The sequence below is a fragment of the Silene latifolia genome, chromosome 9 (assembly GCF_048544455.1).
Source record: "Silene latifolia isolate original U9 population chromosome 9, ASM4854445v1, whole genome shotgun sequence".
In the NCBI taxonomy this organism is placed as follows: Eukaryota; Viridiplantae; Streptophyta; class Magnoliopsida; order Caryophyllales; family Caryophyllaceae; genus Silene; species Silene latifolia.
The window spans coordinates 10,108,431-10,129,241 of record NC_133534.1 but is presented as its reverse complement, the minus strand read 5'-3'; the positions used below and the strand labels follow the sequence as shown (position 1 = coordinate 10,129,241).

Sequence of the window (20,811 nt, the reverse complement as noted above, 5' to 3'; positions counted from 1 at the left end):
TACTTGTCAATATTCTCGTATTTCCCTTTACCGAGTAGAATCTTCAATATTTGTTTTACATACTGTACTTTACTTAAAACAAATTTTAAAGATTGGGGCCACCCCACTGATATCCAATCGATATCCAACTTTCGATTGCAAAAAATGCAGCCTTAAAATATTGAGCTCAATTTAATATACAAACCTGGAAAACCTTTTCCTGGCTTGTATAACATAGATGGGTCATAAGCCCTCCAGGCATGGCAAGGGATATAAGCCCTCCAGGCATGGCAATAACCCCACCCATAACACAAAGAATCGCCAGATCCGATGCAAAAAAGTCGCCCGATCCAGGCGAATAATCGGCGATCCAAGATACAAAGAATCGGCGATCCGATGCAAAAAAGTCGCCCGATCCAGGCGAATAATCGGCGAGATCCAAGATACACAAAGAATCGGCGAGATCGGTGCAAAAGCTGCCCGATCCCAGGCGAATAATCGGCGAGATCCAAGATACAAAGAATCGGCGAGATCCGGCAAACAAGTCGCCCGATCCAGGCGAATAATCGGCCATATCCAAGACACATCCAAAATGGTCAGATCCAGACGAAAAGTTATATTCACGAGCCTTCAGACAGGCATAATCAAAGCCCTCCAGTCAGGCTAAGGATAATAAGCCCTCCAGCCAGGCAAAAATCCTTTTATACGGGGACGAAGGTGAAAGATCCTGACAACTCGTACAAAACCCTCCAGACAGGCATAATTAAAGCCCTCCGGTCAGGCTGAGGATCATAAGCCCTCCAGACAGGCAAATATCCTTTCAAAAGTACAACTATCGAAAAACAAACAAAACAGGATCAAATACTATCACCAGTCAGAAGTTGTTTCTCGCCTGACCGAGCACCATAATTCTTCTTTTGTCATGAAGGACATCAACCTCCATCACCTTACGATCCCGGAATGTTCCAACTAATGCCTTTACTTAAAAGGTGTCCTGAAAAGTTATAACATTATTTATCTTCATCAAAGATTGGGGCATCCTACATAACATATTGTTCAAAGGTTGTCTTATACTCATCATCATGTCCTTAAGGAGGAAACTTCACCTCAACTTTATCGTCAGGCTTCTAATGAAAGTTGAGGTATATATCATCAAAGCTATATCTTTCCTGACTTGGCAAAAGCTTCATGAGTGATTCCAATACACATACAAAAAACAATATATCAGCGATTGCTTGATTATTGCCACCAGGTTTACTCTTTCCTATATTTCATATTTCACTCTCCTGTTTTTCTTTATATTTTCCACCTATCAGGAGATATCATTCACGTGCAGGACACAGAGCGCATGACTAATCTAATTTTGTTTACGATTATCTAAATGCTAATACAAAAAATATTGCAGGGATATTAATTCATACACTTGATCAAGTTACTAACATTGTCGATCTGCACTTTACTCTAATTTTATCTATCATATAAGTGGGGCAAAAACAAGCCCTACCAATCAGTATGCGAGTTAGAAAGAATCCTTAGACACGTAAGAAAGCGGATATTTTTTCATATATGGCCCGACCCAAAGACAAAGAAGAAACATTAAGTCGAATATGTACAACTGCATGATCAAGCTTTGTCTATGATTGGAATGAAGTTATCTCCTCATTATTGGCTTGAACCACAAATAAATAAGGAGATAAGGGGCAATTGTTGAGCCTGATATTTTACACTACCGTCAGGCTAGAATTCACCTTAGCAATACCGTTCGTGCAAGTTCAACATAGCGGTCCGTGCAAGGAGACAAAGGCTAGAAGACCATATCAAAGTGACAGGGGCATCATACGAAAATACGATCGGGTACAACTCGGTCGGGCGTTATTATAAGTCAAAGACAAGACAACGACATTGTCAAGGAAAGGTATACAGGGATAAAGTGGACGACCAACATACAATATGGAGAAGATATTTACCAAGCATTGGATGCTAAGCAATTGAGCACATGTCAAAAAGACTAGTCTTCAAGTTGTTCCTATTTTGGTGGAAGACTAAGTCCACATCTTTTACTATATGAAGTAAACATCTTAAACCCTAGCAAAACTAAGAAGGAGGCAAAGAACAATTAGCAAGGAACGGTCAAGAGAAGAACAAGTCAACTACAATCAAGGAAACAACCCTAGAAAAATGGAGTTACTTCCTACTTACAAGCAACTACTCCTTCTACCTATTTTACTATAAATACGAAGCAACAAAGACATATCTCATCCCACTCTCATCTACTCTACCTTAAGCAAATACTACAATTATTTAGCAATTACAACATTGTTCTTATATTACGCAAAATACATAGTGAAATCCTCTCCTGGCTTGGTGCCCGTGTTTTTTCCCATTCAAGGGTTTTTCCACGTATAAATCATTGTGTCATGTCTCTTTTTATTATTCTTTACTTTTAATTTATCTCTTTTTACTTTATAATCAACCCTGCAAAGGTACAACCACAATACCATCATAATAGGATGATACTAGTTAACCTCACCATAATCTACCCTGGCCGGAATATCCTATAATGCCTGGCCGGATTCCAGGCTGCGTAAAATCCGGTCAAAACAATTGTTATTCATCATTTAATTACATTGCAATTAGTTTGTTAGAATCAACTCAAAACAAAACCCCCGAAATTGGTTACTTCTAGACAATTTAAATACTCTTAGACTTAGCTTTCACCGCCTCCCTGAGGATTCGATACCTGTCTTATCACTAGCTCCTGTCTTATCACTAGCTATTCTTGTTAGTCCTGAGATAGTTTTACTTTGATTTGGTAATACGACTTTAGCCACATCATGGTTGCTTAACAATGGTCTTAGTATGAATAATGTTCGTTGTCGGGTGGTGAAGATAATTTTTACGTTCTTATGGCGTAAGGACGTCTTGTTCTTCTCATATGATCGCCGAGTTATTTTGAGGGTCTATGAGCTATGGGTACATGCGACTTTGCTGATGTTTTGAAGGAAGATTCTCGTGACTGACCCACCATTCTCCAACAACATATGTCCTATATCCTGAGTTATAATAGTACGATATTGTCCGCTTTGGGCCAAACCCTCACGGATTTACTTTTGGGCTCCTTTCCAAAAGACCTCGTACTATTATATTTTGTAGACACTTATAAAGATGATCTTCCATCTTTATTCTACCGATGTGGGACATAAGTTTGCACCCTAACAATTCTCCCCTCAAACCAAAAACCATCACTCCGGCTTTGACCTTTATGGAGAATTTCCCACACCTACAACCCCAACTTCTAGACACCCGAAACATCACAAGTCTTGATAATCTACCCTTAACCGACACACCATGCTATCACGAACCATGTCTTCCACCACATGTCACCGCCTAGTCAAGTGAGTGCCCTCACATGCTCCCGAGCCTGCATGTCGATGTGCCTTTCTTGGGAATTTGCTACACATGCATATCGAACATACTGTGCATCCAAATATCCAATATATCCTGAATTGGCGAATTGCTATCTTCTTTTCGTAGCACTAACTTTTATTGTTTGATATCTTCTTTTCGTAACACGAGTCAAGCTTTGACCAAGCTTTAACCAAACCAATCTCAAATTACTCTTAAGAATTCTAGTAACAACCCATCAACAGTTCTACCATAAACAACACATAAACTAATGAATGGTTGACTCAATGAGGCATGAGAGTCTCCTCAATCCTCATAGACACAAAACACCATCCCAAGTATCCAACCCCACCATCCCTACCAAATCTACCATATTAAATGCCACCTCCATTCCTATATACTCCATTAAAAACACACAAACTCCACTTTACTCTCTCCACACAAAGATCCACCATTAATGACCACCACCACCTTCTTCTAATCACACAACAATGGTGAGAAATCGACTAGACCCCGAAACCCCAGATAAAAAAACAACCACCACAAACACCATTAAAGAAACCTCCATTAAAATATGGCGTCTTCTCCTTTCTTTAGTACTCTTCATTTCCGGCATCGTTATCGGTTTAATCTCAAGCTCTCACATCACTCTAACTCCCAACCACTCTCCTTCTTCTCTCTCTTCCTCGTTCTACAACTCCTACGCCATCGTTAATCACAGTACCAACCCTAATCACACTACCCATAATCTTAATCTTGATTTTAATCTTAATAATCCGAGTTTCGACGATATGATACATCCTAAAGAGTTGATTCATTCGATGTCGGATGATGAATTGTTTTGGAGAGCATCTATGGTGCCTAGGATTAATGGGTTTCCGTTTAATAGGGTAAAAAAGGTTGCTTTTATGTTTTTAACTAGAGGTGCTTTACCGTTTTTACCGCTTTGGGAGAGGTTTTTTGGTGGGTATGATGCATTGTTTTCGATTTATGTTCATACTCCTCCTGGGTTTATTCTTAATGTTTCGCCCGATTCCGTTTTCTTTGCCAGGCAGATTCCTAGTAAGGTATGACGGTTTTTGATTGTTTTATCGGTTTTCGTACTCTCCCCGTCCCAATCATTTGTTTATTTACGGAGTACTTTTTTAATTATTTGTTAAGGTATTTTAATCAAATGTAAATAATTGACTGAGACGGTTGCAGCATTGTTTTTGGGTCTTGAATTATTGAATGTGGATGTTTTATCACTTTATGTTGGTGAAGTGTTGTTAGATTGATTGTTTGAACTATGAGCAAAGGCAATTCGGTGGGTTGAATTGCGAGAAAGGAAGAGCTTTTATGTTGTTGCCTTGTCTTAGATTGATTGTTTGAACTATGAGCAAAGGCAATTCAGTGAGTTTGGATTGGGAGCAAGAGTGTTGTGTTTTGATTTTAGTGTTTAACTGGATTGATTGCACTTGAACTCTTGAGCGAAAGCAATTAAGTTGGATTTGTTGATTAACTTTGTCGCTCATTGGCCGTATCTGGATTTTGAAATGTGATTAAACATTTTTAAGCTTAGGCAGGTTGAATTTTAAGGGTCATTGAAGCTTGAGTTATGATCCAAAGGAATAATTGAGTTGTACGACTCATATTGTTTTGGGGGAATGCGTGAACTGATCTAGTTAAGATTATCAGTTCTAGAAGCGGTATGATTAGAGAGGTAGGGTGGTATGTCCATTTAGTAGTTTGGTTTTTGATTTGCAGTTGCTAGCCTTACTAATCAATATATCAACATAGGCGCTCAAATGTGTTTTGTATGCATCGTGTCACGGTCCGGTACTTTTGCCGGATCGTGGCGCGCACCCTTGCCCGTCTCAAGGCAAGATGCAAGCGACAAGGCTCTTCGGACTAGTGAAGGATCACTCACTAGCACGATACTCGGGTCTCGGCAACACTCGACAGGATTGCAACGAGAGCGTCAGGCACTAGTGTTTGTCAAGCACTAGGCACTCGTAATCGGTCTCGGGGTGTGAGTCGGGATCCTAGTGTCGATCCCACAAACACGGCTTGTTAGTAAAGTGAAGGCTAAGAGTCGTTCACAACAAAGCAACAACAAGCAATACGAAGGCACAAGGTAGGAAGCAGATTTTCATTCACTAGTACTCCCTAAAGAGGGAAATTTGATTATTACATCCTGGTAGCAGGAGACATTGAATTTACAAGTTTAGTGTAGAATAGCGATATACCTATTTATGGAAACCTATTCTAAAACTACTAAGAAAATACTTACTACAAATGTACAAGGGAAATGAAATTACATAAGCATAAATAAATTTAAGGGTTCAAGTGTGCGGATCGTCACACTCTCCCCCACCTAATCTGTTGCCGCCCTCGGCAACACAAAAATCTTGAACGGTGCTTCAGTGAGACATCCTCGGTGAGCTCGATCGTCCATGCGGTGTTGGGGATTGTCTTGCACAACTCGGCTTGAATGTGCGCTTCGTCCCAAACAATGACCGCCTCTTCGTCTCTTCAAGGATAGGCCGGAGGTCCTTGACATAGAAGCCGCCGAACATCATGTTCTCCAAGTCCACCACGTCTTTGCTTCTCTCTTGGGAAAGTCCACTTTGCCGCCGCTTGAAAAGACCTCTCTCGGGATTCCTTCAAGTTCGCCCCAACGGACTTTCATCTTGTCTCTCGTTACTTGAAAGACTGCATTCAAGGGAATGTGAGATCTCCAGGACGCCGAATCAGCATTTCGGCGCGGCCCCCTGATGGTACGAGGCCTACTTCTTTGGGCATCTCGGCCCTCATTGTCCACTCCTCGGTGAGGGGGTAGACTCTTCTTTCGTCCCCCAGGCCACTTAGCATCGTAGTTAGCCTGGGTCTTGTTCGCCCTCGGCTCCACCGAACCTTTAGGCATTCTCCAAGGTCGCACCCCTTGTTTCGGCGTCGGTATCACCCTCATAGCCGAAATTCGATCGCCCCTTGTCTTCGTCGCCGTCTCACCGTGTTCAAGATCGATAGACCCCATTAGTAGCATCGATCCGTCACTCGGTTTCAATACTACCAATGCTTTCGAAAGAACGCATCCCGAGTACTAACTTGAAGTCATCCAAATGAACGGTGGTGAAGTCGAGCTCTCCTGCCCACTCACCCACTTGGACCGCGACCTTCTTAGCCACTCCTTGGACGCGTCTCAATTTCCCATTGACCGCTTCAGTGCAAACAAGTTAGCATCCCGCAGAACTAGCCCCAACCGATCAGCTTCCTCTTTCGTAACAAAGTTGTGGGAGGCGCCCGAGTCGATCAAGGCTCGTGCTTGCTTCCCATTCACCATCAAGTCCACGTACATGAGCCCGTTGAATTTCTTGGCGGAGGAATCTTCGTACTTCCCCATCGCGCTGATCCTTTGAAGTGAGCCCATTCGTGGTTGGTCTTCACCATCACTCGAGTCTTCGTTACACTCTTGGTGATAGTCGGCCAACGCCCCATCAAGACGTTCTTGAGCCCCTTTCGGCATCTTCTTGAACATGGCATTGAACTCCGCTTTGTTCGGACAGTCAACCATCTTGTGAGGACCCTTGCACACAAAACACGCGAACGGTCTCTTCGTTGTGGAGGCAGTAGAGGTTCCCGCCTTCGAAGACGTGCTTGAGAGCGAGTTTGTAGTGCTCGCCGATTAGGCTTGACTTGCTTGCGGGCGGAACCGACTGTTGCCAACTGAAATGGCGCTGTTTTGTGGCCTTTGTCCATTGTACCCATTCTGTGGCGCACCATTATTCCCCGTTGGTGCCACAACTCTTGGTGCCTCTCGCTCCCCGTGAAAGTCGAGCAGGCGCTCCGCGGCAGATATGGCAGACAGAGTTTTGGGATTCTGCCTCATGACCTCCTGTTTTGCCCACCTCTTCAACCCATCAATGAATTCAAATGTCCTATCGGTCTCAGACATTTCGGTAATCTCGAGCATGCACGCTGAGAATTCCCTCACATATTCCCGGATTAATTTGGTGTGCTTGATTTCCTTCAACTTCTTCCGAGCAACAAACTCCGTGTTCTCGGGGTAGAAGTGCTCCTTCAAGATCCTCTTTGAAGTCGGCCCACGATGTCACCGTAATCGTGCCCGCATCGATTTCCTTGTACCTAGCCCTCCACTACATCTTGGCATCGTCGACTAGATACATGCTTGCTGTGACAACTTTCGCGTCTTCGTCGAGCCCACTTACTCGGAAGTATTGCTCCATATCGAAGATAAAGTTATCCACCGCTTTCGAATCCCTCGCCCCATCGTAAGCACGAGGTGGAGGTGCCTTCACCTTATGGCCCCCCAAAGTTTTCCCGTCATTGGCCACCGCTTTCACGAGCGTGGCGCAAGTGTTCTCTAACATCTCGACCTTTCGGTGCAGATGATTGATCTCTTCCTCCCGATCATCGGGGATCGCAGCACTGATCGTTTGGATGCGGGTGTTCATCCCGTCCACCTTCGTCTCGAGTTCACAAACCGTCTTTTGCAACTCCTCGAGGCTCGCAGCCATCCGCATAACGATGCCCTCGAGTTGGGGAAGCTTGACGTCGATTGTGTCCTCTAAGGCATCCACTCGGTCCTCGATTGTTTCGCCCATTTTCTCGATCTCGATGAACAAATGCGGCTTGCAGACGCCCGTCCGAAGACCGGGCTCTGATACCAAATGTCACGGTCCGGTACTTTTGCCGGATCGTGGCGCGCACCCTTGCCCGTCTCAAGGCAAGATGCAAGCGACAAGGCTCTTCGGACTAGTGAAGGATCACTCACTAGCACGATACTCGGGTCTCGGCAACACTCGACAGGATTGCAACGAGAGCGTCAGGCACTAGTGTTTGTCAAGCACTAGGCACTCGTAATCGGTCTCGGGGTGTGAGTCGGGATCCTAGTGTCGATCCCACAAACACGGCTTGTTAGTAAAGTGAAGGCTAAGAGTCGTTCACAACAAAGCAACAACAAGCAATACGAAGCCACAAGGTAGGAAGCAGATTTTCATTCACTAGTACTCCCTAAAAAGGGAAATTTGATTATTACATCCTGGTAGCAGGAGACATTGAATTTACAAGTTTAGTGTAGAATAGCGATATACCTATTTATGGAAACCTATTCTAAAACTACTAAGAAAATACTTACTACAAATGTACAAGGGAAATGAAATTACATAAGCATAAATAAATCTAAGGGTTCAAGTGTGCGGATCGTCACACATCGCAATTGCAGTTCCTCTCCCACTGACTACCATTTGTTACCATTGAATTTACCGGTGAAAGAATAATCATGTGGTTATCAGTAGAATTTTTCTGATCTTTAGACCATAACTCAAGGGGATTGCTACAAAGCTCCAGATGACATCTTTGAATCATATGATTAAACTTATCGATGGATGAAAATGCGTGGTTTGTGATAGTGTTCATGTAATAGTTGAGATATGGAGCTGGAAGTCAAAGCCTTTTAGAAGAGGTCTGTTTTGAAAGAGGATAGAATTATGGTATTTTGTTATCAAGTTGGATTGATGGAATCGTGGAAATCATTTTTCGTTGGTGAGTTTATGAGTCTTGCATACAGGATTCTACCATTAAAGGCTACCGAAGAAAAAAGATAGAGTATGAGTGAAAGGAAAAAATACTAAGATTCATTATTTTCATCAATGCATGCACTGTTTTGACCCTTTTCTCCAAATTCTGGATCCATTAACTCAGTGGTCACCAAATGGTCAAAATGAGATGGTGAATGTTGGTCAGTGTGTAACGACAGCAGCTAGGGGTAAACCAGGCTTTAAGAAGGAAGGGGGGTGTAAAAAAGGCAAATGACAAGGTCAACCATGTTTTAGGAAAGAAGAGGGGGTGCTTACGTCTTTTTACTCAATCAAGCCAAAGGGGGATTGGTGCTTTGTTTTCTCTCCACTCTTTCCCTTCTCATTTCCTTTCCTTTACCTGTTTCTTTACCCACCTCGAACCAAATGACCCCTTTTATGAGGATTTGGAGGTCAAGGAAACAATCCAGGAATCATGAGGAGCGTTTGTCTTGGAAAATGCATGCGGTGGCTACTTCCTTAAAGCTTCTGGGATAGTTCTTATTGCCTTATCGGTTAGATAATTGAGGAATGTTATAGTTTTGAAATATGAATTTGGTGGTTGCGCCCTTTGAAGGTTGTGGATAGTTCTTATGGCACTATAGGTTAGGTATTTGACCTCAGTTGCTAGATTTATAACTGAGCTGAGTACCACATGGTTATCTATACAACAACAACAACATTACCCCAGTGCCTCAATGGCAACCGCAAATTGTATCTATAAACTGGAAAAATCTTCTTGAGATCTGACTTGCTAGGTTGAAATCAGACGATATTGCAGGAATTAGTGTTGAAACAAAAGTTAATATATGTTCAATCTGAGTAATACTTGCACCTAAATGTGTAAACACTTTTAACTTTTAAGCTTAGGCAGGTTGAATTGTGAGCTGTATGATTCGTATCATTATGGGGAATGCTAGGACTGATCTAGTTAAGATTATAAGTTTTTGAAGTGGCATGATTAGAGAGCTAGGGTGATATGTCCGTTGAGTAGTTTGGTTTTCGAGTTGCAGTTGCTAGCCTTACTAGTCAATATATCAACATAGGAGCAAAATTGAAAAAATTCTATGGTTTCCAGTAGAAAGTGTCTTATCTTTAGACCGTAACTCGAGGGGATGGCTACAAAGCTGTAGAGGACATCTTTGACTTATACGATTAAACTTGCGAAAATGTGTGGGTATGTATAATTGAGATCTGGTGCTGGAGGTCGAAGGGGGCCCTTTAGAAGAGGTTGGTTTGGAGAAAGGATAAAATTATGATACTATATTGTTATCATGTTTGATTTGAAGGAATCGTGGCAATCATTGTTGGTTGGTGAGCTGATGAGTCTAGTATGCAGGATTCATGCAAAGCTATTAGATTTGTTCTTGAGACCAATCATATATTAAGAAGTTGTTTTTGGCTATAATTTATTCAGCTATCTATATCAATACTATGCTAAAAGGCATTTCTTTGTGTATATGGGCGGCATCCCTTGGTGTCCCTTAGGCCTTGTTTGGATAAGGTTATTAGAAAGGAAAGGGAGGGAAGGGATTTGGAGGGGTAAACCATGCTTTAAGAAGGAAGAGGGGTGTAAAATACGCGGATGACACAGTCAAGTGAGTCAACCATGCTTTAGGAAGGAAGAGGGGTAAACAATAGGGAGATTGGTCCCTAGTTTTCTCTCCCATCTTCCCCTTCACATTTGCTTCCCTTTCTCTGTTTCTTTCTCCACTTCAAACCAAATGACCTTTTCTATGAATTAGGAAGACAAGGAAGCAATCAAGGAACCATTAGGAGCGTTTGTATTGGAAATAGCATGTAGTGGCTACTTCCTTAAAACTTCTGGGTTAGTTCTTATTGCCTACACGTTAGATGATGGAGGAATGTTTTAGTCTTGGAATATGAATTTAGTGGCTGCTTCCTTTGAAGTGTGCGGGATGTTCTTATCGCAATATAGATTAGGTAGCTAGATTGATAACTGAGTTTCGTACCACATGGTCATTTATAAACTGGAAAAGTCTTCTTGAGGACTGACATACTAGGTTAAACCTAAACAATATTGCAGGAATTAGTGTTGAGATAAAAGTTAATATGTGTTCAATCTGAGTAGTACTTGCACGTAAATTTAGTTCTTTTGCTAGTCTTGTGCAGTTGTGCTTATTCTTTGGTTCTTTATCATGATGAAATTAAGCAAATTGTGCTTCTTTATATTGTAAAGTAGCAGTCTTCTGACGCAATTTGCTGCAAACCGAGATCAGTCGCTTTGCCTTGTTAGCTCAAGGGCAATGCGTCGTATATCTGACGCCCCCTTACCTTGATATTTGCAGAAGCTCTTGAAGCACTTGGGGTCGTGTGCTTGTCTTTCAAATAAGTTCGTTCAGACCTTGCTCATTGTTCTTTCTGTGCAGTCATAGGTTTGACCCCTTGGCAATTTAGCATATTCTGTGCTCTGCCAAATGTTGCATACTTGCATGGTGCGTAATATTATAAGAAGGCACCTATGAGGACCATTAACATAGGCTTATGCTCATGCATAGTAGATTTTTTTTATCGGTCATTCGGTCAGAAAGTTATTTAAGCAGGTGTAAAATGGCCAAAATATGTGTTACTTTGTCTTTGTTTCTTCCTTGTTTTTCTTTTTGGCATTTCCCCCCTTGGTTTTTCACCATTTATTTTTTATTTTTTGGTCATTTATTCTTAGATTTAATCTTTTGGAACCGGAGTATAAGATACAAGCAATATTGTTCATCTATGCAGAGAGTTTATTGGGGCGATGTAACCATGGCAGATGCAGAAAAGAGGCTTTTGGCTAACGCTCTCCTCGACTTCTCCAATGAACGTTTTGTGCTTATTTCCGAGAGCTGCATCCCAATTTACAATTTCAAAACGGTTTACAAGTACCTCACCGAATCTGTCCACAGCTTTGTGGAGTCATACGATGATCCCACCCGTTACGGCCGAGGGCGCTACAACAGACGAATGCTGCCCGATATTAAGCTCTATCAGTGGAGAAAAGGGTCCCAGTGGTTTGAGATGAGCCGAACCATAGCTGTCGAGATCATATCAGATTACAAGTACTATGATCTTTTTAGGAAATACTGCCATCCATCTTGTTACCCTGATGAGCACTACATTTCTACTTACATCAACATGTTCCTTGGTCCCCTCAATTCTAACCGCACCGTGACTTATGTAGATTGGTCATTAGGAGGACCTCATCCGGCAAATTTTGGGAGAGAGAACATTACGGAAAGTTTTATACAGAAGATTAGGAACAATGGGACTGAGTGTTTGTATAACTCGGAAAGAACAACCTTGTGTTATCTTTTTGCTCGTAAGTTTGATCCAAGTGCTTTGGAACCCTTACTCGACTTAAGCTCAAAGGTAATGGGTTTTTAGTGAATCTCATAAGAAGCTGAGCATTTAGCCTCCTCAAGCCAGAGATTCGATATTCTTTAGTTTAAGAATATGATTAAATAAAGAAAAATGACTCACCCAACTGGAAGGGCTTGTTGATGTAATTATCGACATAATTTAGTGATGCAGAAATAGCTTGTGTGGTGTCGTTCCAACACATGATAAGGTTGTGTATATTGGATCCTTATGTTCCTGTCATAGGTGCCGTAGGCATAAGTCTTCGAGGCACTAGGGACTAGGGTATTTTTTTTAGTATTGTGGTGGTGTTGGATTAGGAGCCGCTGCGGTTAGTATATTCCCTGCCATTTTTTGGACAGAGCAGTTTTGATTGCTGTAGATTGTCTGGCTCCATGTACACCCATTGATTATTCCTCCCACCCTTCTGTGGATAGAAATTAACTTGATAATGGCATTTTTGTGGCATTTCTGTAATTATTATTTTATTGTTCCTGGCCCTTCCTGCTATTCGAGCCGAGTTTACTCTTTACAGTCTAAATACTTGATTGATGGAAGTGTCTGAAAAAATGTTCGGGGTGGTTTGTTTTACAAGGTATTTTTTAGATTCCGGCTTCAAATTAGGTTGATAAGGAGTATTAGATTGGAATTCTGTTCATGTGCTGCCCCTATGTCTCATGGTGTGCGCCTGACGCACATAATGTATACTGTTCTATGATTATATTTTTGAATTGCAAATAAAATTTGTGCACAAATGTTTCATCCTGACTTTTATAGCGAAGTAAATGCTACTGTATCGTCTACAACGCTGACAATCTCACGAGAAATTCTTCTACAGATGTTTAAACCAACACGTATGCACTGTTATTTTTTCTTTATCGCCTATAAACACGAGTCAACCGCAATTATGGCCTTCATAGCTTCTCTAGGAAGTAGTTATACAAGTGATTTTGAAATGAAGACTGCCATGCTTGAAATCAAACTGAATGGTACAGCTCGAAGTTAAACAACCCTTCTCTTCTCGGTAAAACTTTTCAGCATCTCTGATTTAACTGCACTGCCTTGCTTGGACTCTTGGGAGTTTGGCACATCTACGATTTAGCTCTAATTCTACTCTTTCTTGATGGACTGTTTCCGGTTACTGGCAAAAACAAAGATAACAGAAGCTATCATGCCTACTGTATATCCCACCAATGCTCCATAGGTCACACATATGGGCCACTCCTGCAGTTAACGATTAATCACGTGAGTACAAACAGAATCTGCGTTCCTTAGTTTTAAAAGGTGCGAGCACACTGAGGCGACAAGGCAAAGGCCTACGCATTATGCAAGCAAGACAATATTTTAGAACACATTTTATTTTCAAAATCATTCTGTGCAGCAATACCTTTTTGGGTTATTATAGTGCTATGTTAGTAGAAACTTGGGTTAATAGGGGGAAGGGAAGGGCATTGTAAACAAACTAGTAGAAACGAATATGGCATCGGCATAGTAGAGCGCTTCCCTATCCGCGACTTATGGACAAGTGTGTCCCAACTTCCAAGGCATTTTAGCCAGCTGTCTCAATAGCCTTGCCCCTAGGTGCACCTGAAACACCCTTTTTCAATCAAGAGTGAGCGCATTGGCAGAAATGTTCTCTCTGAAATACATTGGCTAGTAAAGACTTCCAGGTTTAGAAACTGCTCAACTTCGACAATATCTAAACCACCAAATTAAAGGATCATTCACCACTTTCGCAAGTGTATCATCTTCACATAGAAATGCTCAATATTACTCCCCTTTCACCAATTAACTCACTCATCATAAATTAGTTATATGAAGAAACTAGTCATTTAAATTGAGTTTATCCAAAGACGATGAGTTAAGTGATATCTTCTCTGACAAACAATTCCTATGCCTTTTTGCTAAGCAGATATGAAACACCCTTCTGGCTAAAACATCAGACGGCAACACGTAGAAATTGCAATCTAGGGACTAAGCAACATGGAAATTTAATTATACTCATCAACCAAGAACTCCTCATTCTCAACGTAAATACATGTCCTCATCTAGCATTTCATCACATAGTAATGTCCTCACCTAGCACTTCATCACACAGTATATCATGGTCCTCATGGATGTCTTTATAACTTCGAGCATAGTTACAAACCTCTTGTTTCAGAATAATTTTCTTGCTAAGGTATTTGCTGTACTGTAATAAACTAACCATAATGTATTTAAGGGTTTTTTCCTTACAACTCCTCTTACGTGGAATAAAATATTGTAGTGTGGAAGGTAAGAAAGATCATGTCGTGTTACGGACTACTTGTTAGGGTAACACAGAATACTTTCAGTCTTGTTGGATACTCTTTTACGCCAGACATGATAAAATTTGGTAACAGTTAAATGGAGGCGCACTCTTTTATGTCCGCCGTGATAAAAGTAAACTAAAATTATGTGAATGTGAAAAACACAAAATGTACCTGCCAAGGCCTCTCCCAATCAAGTGGCATTGGCCAAGCGCCAAACCAAGACCCAAGAATAGCACCGTGAGCAGGAAGGCAAACCATGAAATCAACAGATCCAGCAGGCCTGAAAGTGAGAAGTTTGACATAGAATCAATAAGGGTGAAAGCTAACACAAGTAGCAACATCATGAGCTTTTGTCAAATCAGAGTCCAAGACTCCAAAGTAGAGAATCTAAGGAAGAACGAAAGATATTTAGGCGCTTGGAAAATGAAGCATGTAATTGACCCAGTTGTTTACAGTATTACTCCTTTATACACTATTTCAGTATTGACTGTTGCAAGTTGTAAACAATAAAACGCGATTTCCTTTTAAGGAAAAAAAATAGTGCCAAAATAATTCACAGAAAAAATAAAATGATCAATTTTTCATCAGGTGTTATTGTTAAGTGCAAAAAACATGAACTAAACCTCAGCTATGAATTCATGCCAAAGTTGCAGCTTTCAACAATATACATATTCAAGCAGGTTTCTCGAATGTTTCACTATTTCAGTATTGACTGTTGCTTTCAAGCAGGCCTGAACATGCGGTAACACTTTTACTAGTGAGACGTGAAAATGTTTCTCGAATTTGAACATTTATAGTAGTCCCATATGACAAATATAAAACTTGCCTGGTATTGGCAAATATACACTGCCAGTCTTCCCAAGATGAACCAAAAATTGCGGCAACAGGTGCAAGCTGTTGGAATACACTTAGTTAGGCAGATAAAAAAAAGACACAGGAATGGATGGCAGAACAGAACAAAAATCTGTTTACACATACTAATGCAGGAAAAAAAAATACATCATACACTTAACTGTAAGCAATGACATCAGAAGGGACCAGTAAATTGTCCTCTTCATATACCTGTTCCAAAAAGGAAGATAGATTACGCACCAACAATTCACCCTACACGTGCACTTGAACTAAAGAGATGCATCAAAGAAATTGTTATATCATTTGACCCCCGAAGGGATTGCATTTAATTTTATGGGTAACTGGGTTCGTAATTCATTCACAAACAAAAGCTTCGAATCATCTTTTAAAAAACAAACAAACATGTCTCCTCTCTCAAATTGAAATTTAAAATTTTCAATTCTTATTCTGTCAGATTCTTTCAATATCATTTTTTGCATATAAACTTACGGCTGATAAGAGCCCCGAAAAGGAACGCAGTTACTTTTGTGGGTAACTAATTGGGTTCGTGATTCTTTCACAAGCAAAACCTTCGATTATCTTTTAAAAACAAACAAATACTCCTATGTCTCTACTCTCTCAAATTGAAATTTCAAATTTCAAATTTTAATCTGTCAGATTCTTTTAAATAGAGTAGATGAAGTTGTTTTGATTTGTTGAGGTCAATTCCAGTCATGCCTCTAACTTCCACAATCTAAATGACAACAAAAACAAAGACACTACATACTTGATCCCAACTGGAGCACCCAAGCTAATTGCTACAGTTGTTACTAGTAGCGCCCCTGCAATGAAGAATTCACAAGCATCAGTAATCTCATTTCAACCTATAAATAAGTGTCGATGACAGAAGTAGATATTCAGGCTTGACAGGCAAGACTATAATCCTAGGCTGCATTTAAGTTTCACTACAAAGCCGGAATAGCAACAAAAAAACTATTACAGCATAGTTGTTGTCATTCATTTGTAACATTCAAGACAAACTATATTGATGCCCGCGGCGGAAAGAAGGGGCAATCAGGGTACCACCATGGCAATGGTTGAAACCTCAAAGACTATGTTGAAACAACACACGCTACTTGAACAAGATGCCCGCTTAGCCCAGACCATAATCTAATATTTTTATGAGGAAACAACTAGCAAAAAGTAGGCTATTTTCCGAAATGAAATTCTAATGATGCTCCAGTAAGAGCTGCAGAAGATACGAACAGCATCAAATCATGACACAAATGTCATCAATTAGGACGAAAGCGGGCCTAAGACGAAAAGCAAGCAAAAAGAATATGATTGAATACCACGTCTTTCAATAAAGCATAGTCAGAACTCAGATGTTACACTTGTTAATGTGATGTACCTGTCTTTACAACAGCAAGGTTGCCTTAAAACCACACACACACTAAATAACTAAAACTTTATCATCAAGTGGTTGCATTACAATCTTTGTGCCACTTTTGGGGTACAATTTCTACAAACTTGATCAATTATCATAGGAACTGGGAGACGGGTTAGAGGGAGAAAGACGTACCCACAACAAGCCCGAGTAAGCCCCGCCCTACCGCCTTCAAATACTGAAAAAATATAACGGATCTATTAAACAACACAGAAAACAATACAAAGACCCTGCATTCCAACAAAAAGACTATGAAAGTAAATTTACCGAGCAACTTGCTGCATTTTTACGGTATACACTGTAGAGCAAGATTACAAGTGGACACTGTATAACCTGCATTAACCCAAACTTCACAGTAAAAAAAAAATAACAACTAAAATAGGCAAGTAAATTGTGATGGCGGATTGATTGAAGTACCCAAAGAAGAAGCAGAGTGGACTCAGGGTTGGAGATGAGGTTAATGTCGAAGAAATGATGTGCCACCTGAAAGGCGGATGCTAAGCCCAAACCTGACAACCCATGTAACCATACTGCACCAAGTAATGAAGCCTCACAACGCGCATTTCCCATTGCTTTACCAGAGATTGAAGACCGTCAAATAGCGAAGAAGCCCAAACTTATGCAGGTGACTTAGTTAATGGTTGTAGCGCCAAGGATTGGTATTGAAGGCACCAACAGCGACGAATCCACAATTTTTTCTATGGTGTAGCAAGATAAATACAATAGTTAAAAACAGCAAGGTAACACAACTACACAAGTAAAATCTTGCATAGATCGTAACGACGAATCGGGTTTTCTAATCTGAATTCATGATCATAACAATAAGAATGTTACTGCTTCCGATTCTTTGAAATTGCCCGACTTTTTAAGATTTGCGAGGATTATTTTAAACAAATGGGGCAATTCCTAAGAATATTGACTTAAAACCAAATGTAAAGATTTGAATTAAATAATTAATTATCAAACCCTAATTAACAAACGGAGTACTGGGTATTAATCAAGCTTAATTCAAACAATAAGAACAACTAACTAATCAAAAATCCTGCCTAATAACCAAATTAATTTCATGAACAATTAAGTAAATAATATAATGAGTAAGAAATCAAATATTATAAATTTGAAAAATTAATTAAACGAGAGAAAGGAATGAATAATTACATGAAGGTTGCATGATCAATGTTTATGGACGGTGGCGAGCACGGAGGTTAACGGTGGAGTAGTCAGTTAGTAGTTTTACTACGATGAACAATGTTTTCCACCTTTTCTTTACCACTTTCACTAATAAAACCGTATTTTTTTTTTCCGGGTTTGCCTATATTAAATAAATAAAAAAAATACATATGTAAAAGACTAAAATTTTAAGTAAAAAAAAACACGAATATTTTAAAATTGCATTAAACTAGAATAAAATTTGAGTGTTTAGACGTTACTATCCGTCTAAACTAGAAGACCGTTATATATTGTTTCTCTATCTTAATTCACAAATTCTCACTTTAGACGAACACTATCCGTCTAAAAATATAGACGGGTCAAGTATCACACCATTTTCATAATAAGACAAATAGCAAGTGAGATGTCATCACTTTGTCTTATTATATAAGTGGTGACAGACCCGTCTACACTTTATTGTCTAAAGTGAGACTAATTGATCTTAATTTTATGTTCGTTTTTTTGTTGTTTGACCATTTCGAAATTATTGTCTTTGTTCTAGATAGTGATTAAAAATAGTGAAATTTCAATTTAATCATGAGTAACATTTATATTTTCATTCACCTATGTATTTGTTAATTAAAGATTTTTAATGGGTATCTAAGATGGTATATCTAAAAAAGGCTAATATTATAACTCCCTTGTAACTCGTTTTTAAAAAATAATGGTCTTTTAGATGCCGTTATTTAAGGGAGAAAGGTTTTCTAGGGTGAGGGTTGGTTTGGGAGGGGGGAAGAGGGGTGTATTCGTCGGGGTGGAGGTGGCTTTTGTTGGTTGACATTTCATCATAAATCTTAGTAATGTTTTTTTTTTATTTTTTTTTGTGCGAAAATCTTAATAATGTTTATGATAAATTGTTAATACAGTGCACATAATAATTTGATCGTTGTTAAAATTAATTTTAAAAAAATTTGTACACACCCGCCTATTCGAGAATACAAAAATATCATATTTAAAAAAGACGGAGATAATAGGACATCTTCGTTTTTTTCATGATGGTTGTTAAATTTAACGGAACTTTGAAAATAATTTGTAAACAAGTATAAAATTTGCAATATTTAATCATATATTTTTACAAGATAATATTTATTCCGTATATTGTAATTCTCCCCAATAGCTTTGCCTATTTATGCTATACACTATGTGCGACTCCGATTATACGGTTTGCCGGTTTCACAAGTCTAATCACCGTGGATGTTAACCTAGCTAGCCCAACCTACTTCTAAATCCTGGATCCGCCCCTGGTGTCAACGATACATGTAGGTTGAGGGTGCATCAAATACTCTATCTTTCCCTTCTTATTTCGTTTTTTTTATGTTGTTTATTTAGTTTGTTTTGTATATTGTTTATTATTGTTTATCGTCTAACTTATTAACATCGAAACTAATTTAGTCCGAGTATGAGTTAAAGTACCACCATGAACACCCTCATTGACTCGAGTTTAAAAGGTCTAACTCGCCATTGGCAATTGTCCTCGCTCGTTTACATATCCCCGTGTTCAAGGGAGGGCATTAATAAATCAAACAATGACATTGTTTCACGCGTTTTGGCCTCTCTTGCGTTTTGCTCAATTCGACCAACCATATGACCGTTTGGATATTAACTCGACCTCTGATTGTTGACTTATAATTTAATTCGATGACGTTAAATTGATTAAATAACCTAATTATATAACATAGTTCGTCTAGCATATCAAACTATTACAAACAAGGTTTGGCATGGGCAAGAAACTAAATCATAGAAACCTCAAAAAAATTGACATTCACATAACAATTGTTCAGAGTAGTTAGGTAATCTTTGCAATTAGATAGAGTACAATAGGATATAAATTAATATGGAGTATTACACATTTACAAATTGCAAATACAATTGTATGTAAATATGATGCAATTAGTTAGGCTTTCAAATGTTAACTTTTAATTCCTTCATTAGACTTGTCATTATGTTCAATTGTTTCAATAATAGGCTCTATCATCTCTTCCACAATCTCTACATCGTGCTTCACCACATCAATCTGCAATCACAAGAGAAACAAAGTAAAATGACTTGCTAAATAAGTTGCGCACTTGCGCTTTGTTTTATTATTACTTAGCAGCTCTTTCATTTAATATTTTATATCAAAAATCCGAAATCAATGTGTTTCTAAAACTAAGTACATTTGACCCTTATCACATTATTTTCAGTAGTTATAGAGGTACTGTGTGGTTGTTGCAATTGTTGAATTAAGTGCTACTTGATAATTGTTTTTTTGACCATGAGTATCCTCTGTCGATATTTGAACTAGGATACTAAAGACAACTAATTAGCATGACTTATACGTATGAATTTCAAGTGTATAAAACATGAGTATCAAACCTTGTGGAGTATTTCTTCAGCTATATGTGCATCCTTGTGAACTTTTATTTTATTCAGGGTAAATAAATGAATGAGACACTTAAAAAAGAATAAGGTAAACAAATAAACGGAAGTATTTTTTTTTTTTTTGTTATCTTCATTTTCTACCCTCTTTTTTCCTTATAGCAAGTTTAGTTGAACTTCTTGATGTTGACATACATTTAATAAGTTGGTCTATAAATCATATCCTCCATACTAATATTTCATCTCCTCCTTTTTAATTTTTAATCTCTTGTAACATTTTCGTAATTTCATCGAAAATTGTTTCAAATAACTAAAATAAACATGTACCCAAATGATGAATTTACAAACAAACCAAATGATT

The 20,811-nt window shown here is 39.3% G+C and overlaps 2 protein-coding genes across 4 annotated transcripts; one reads left to right on the top strand and one right to left on the bottom strand.

Annotated features, from left to right (window-relative positions):
• The first annotated feature begins 3,733 nt into the window (after positions 1–3,733).
• Positions 3,734–13,076, top strand: LOC141599071 (glycosyltransferase BC10). Its single transcript, XM_074418961.1, has 2 exons — positions 3,734–4,451; positions 11,700–13,076. Exons 1-2 carry the CDS (start codon positions 3,876–3,878, stop codon positions 12,339–12,341), a joined length of 1,218 nt encoding a protein of 405 aa, XP_074275062.1. The 5' UTR covers positions 3,734–3,875; the 3' UTR covers positions 12,342–13,076.
• Positions 13,020–18,199, bottom strand: LOC141599072 (PIGF/3-ketodihydrosphingosine reductase fusion protein). 3 transcript variants are annotated; one of them, XM_074418965.1, is made up of 9 exons: positions 18,042–18,199; positions 17,301–17,581; positions 17,151–17,216; positions 17,019–17,061; positions 16,224–16,278; positions 15,619–15,667; positions 15,432–15,499; positions 14,777–14,885; positions 13,020–13,911 (listed from the first exon to the last, which is right to left on the bottom strand). In XM_074418965.1, exons 2-9 carry the CDS (start codon positions 17,451–17,453, stop codon positions 13,864–13,866), a joined length of 591 nt encoding a protein of 196 aa, XP_074275066.1. In that variant the 5' UTR covers positions 17,454–17,581; positions 18,042–18,199; the 3' UTR covers positions 13,020–13,863. The 3 variants fall into 3 exon arrangements, with proteins under 3 accessions (XP_074275066.1, XP_074275063.1, XP_074275065.1); XM_074418962.1 differs by having other exon boundaries at positions 13,020–13,538; XM_074418964.1 differs by having other exon boundaries at positions 13,732–13,901.
• Between the last annotated feature and the right edge of the window lie 2,612 nt (positions 18,200–20,811).

Excerpts from the sequence above, each read along its gene's own strand:
- LOC141599071 (XM_074418961.1), top strand. The coding sequence starts at position 3,876 with ATGGTGAGAAATCGACTAGACCCCGAAACCCCAGATAAAAAAACAACC. Across the intron at positions 4,452-11,699 it reads CCAGGCAGATTCCTAGTAAG|AGAGTTTATTGGGGCGATGT; the intron begins GTATGACGGTTT and ends TCATCTATGCAG.
- LOC141599072 (XM_074418962.1), bottom strand. The coding sequence starts at position 17,453 with ATGGGAAATGCGCGTTGTGAGGCTTCATTACTTGGTGCAGTATGGTTA. Across the intron at positions 16,279-17,018 it reads CTTACTCGGGCTTGTTGTGG|GGGCGCTACTAGTAACAACT; the intron begins GTACGTCTTTCT and ends TCTTCATTGCAG. Across the intron at positions 15,500-15,618 it reads TTCTGATGTCATTGCTTACA|CTTGCACCTGTTGCCGCAAT; the intron begins GTTAAGTGTATG and ends GTATTCCAACAG.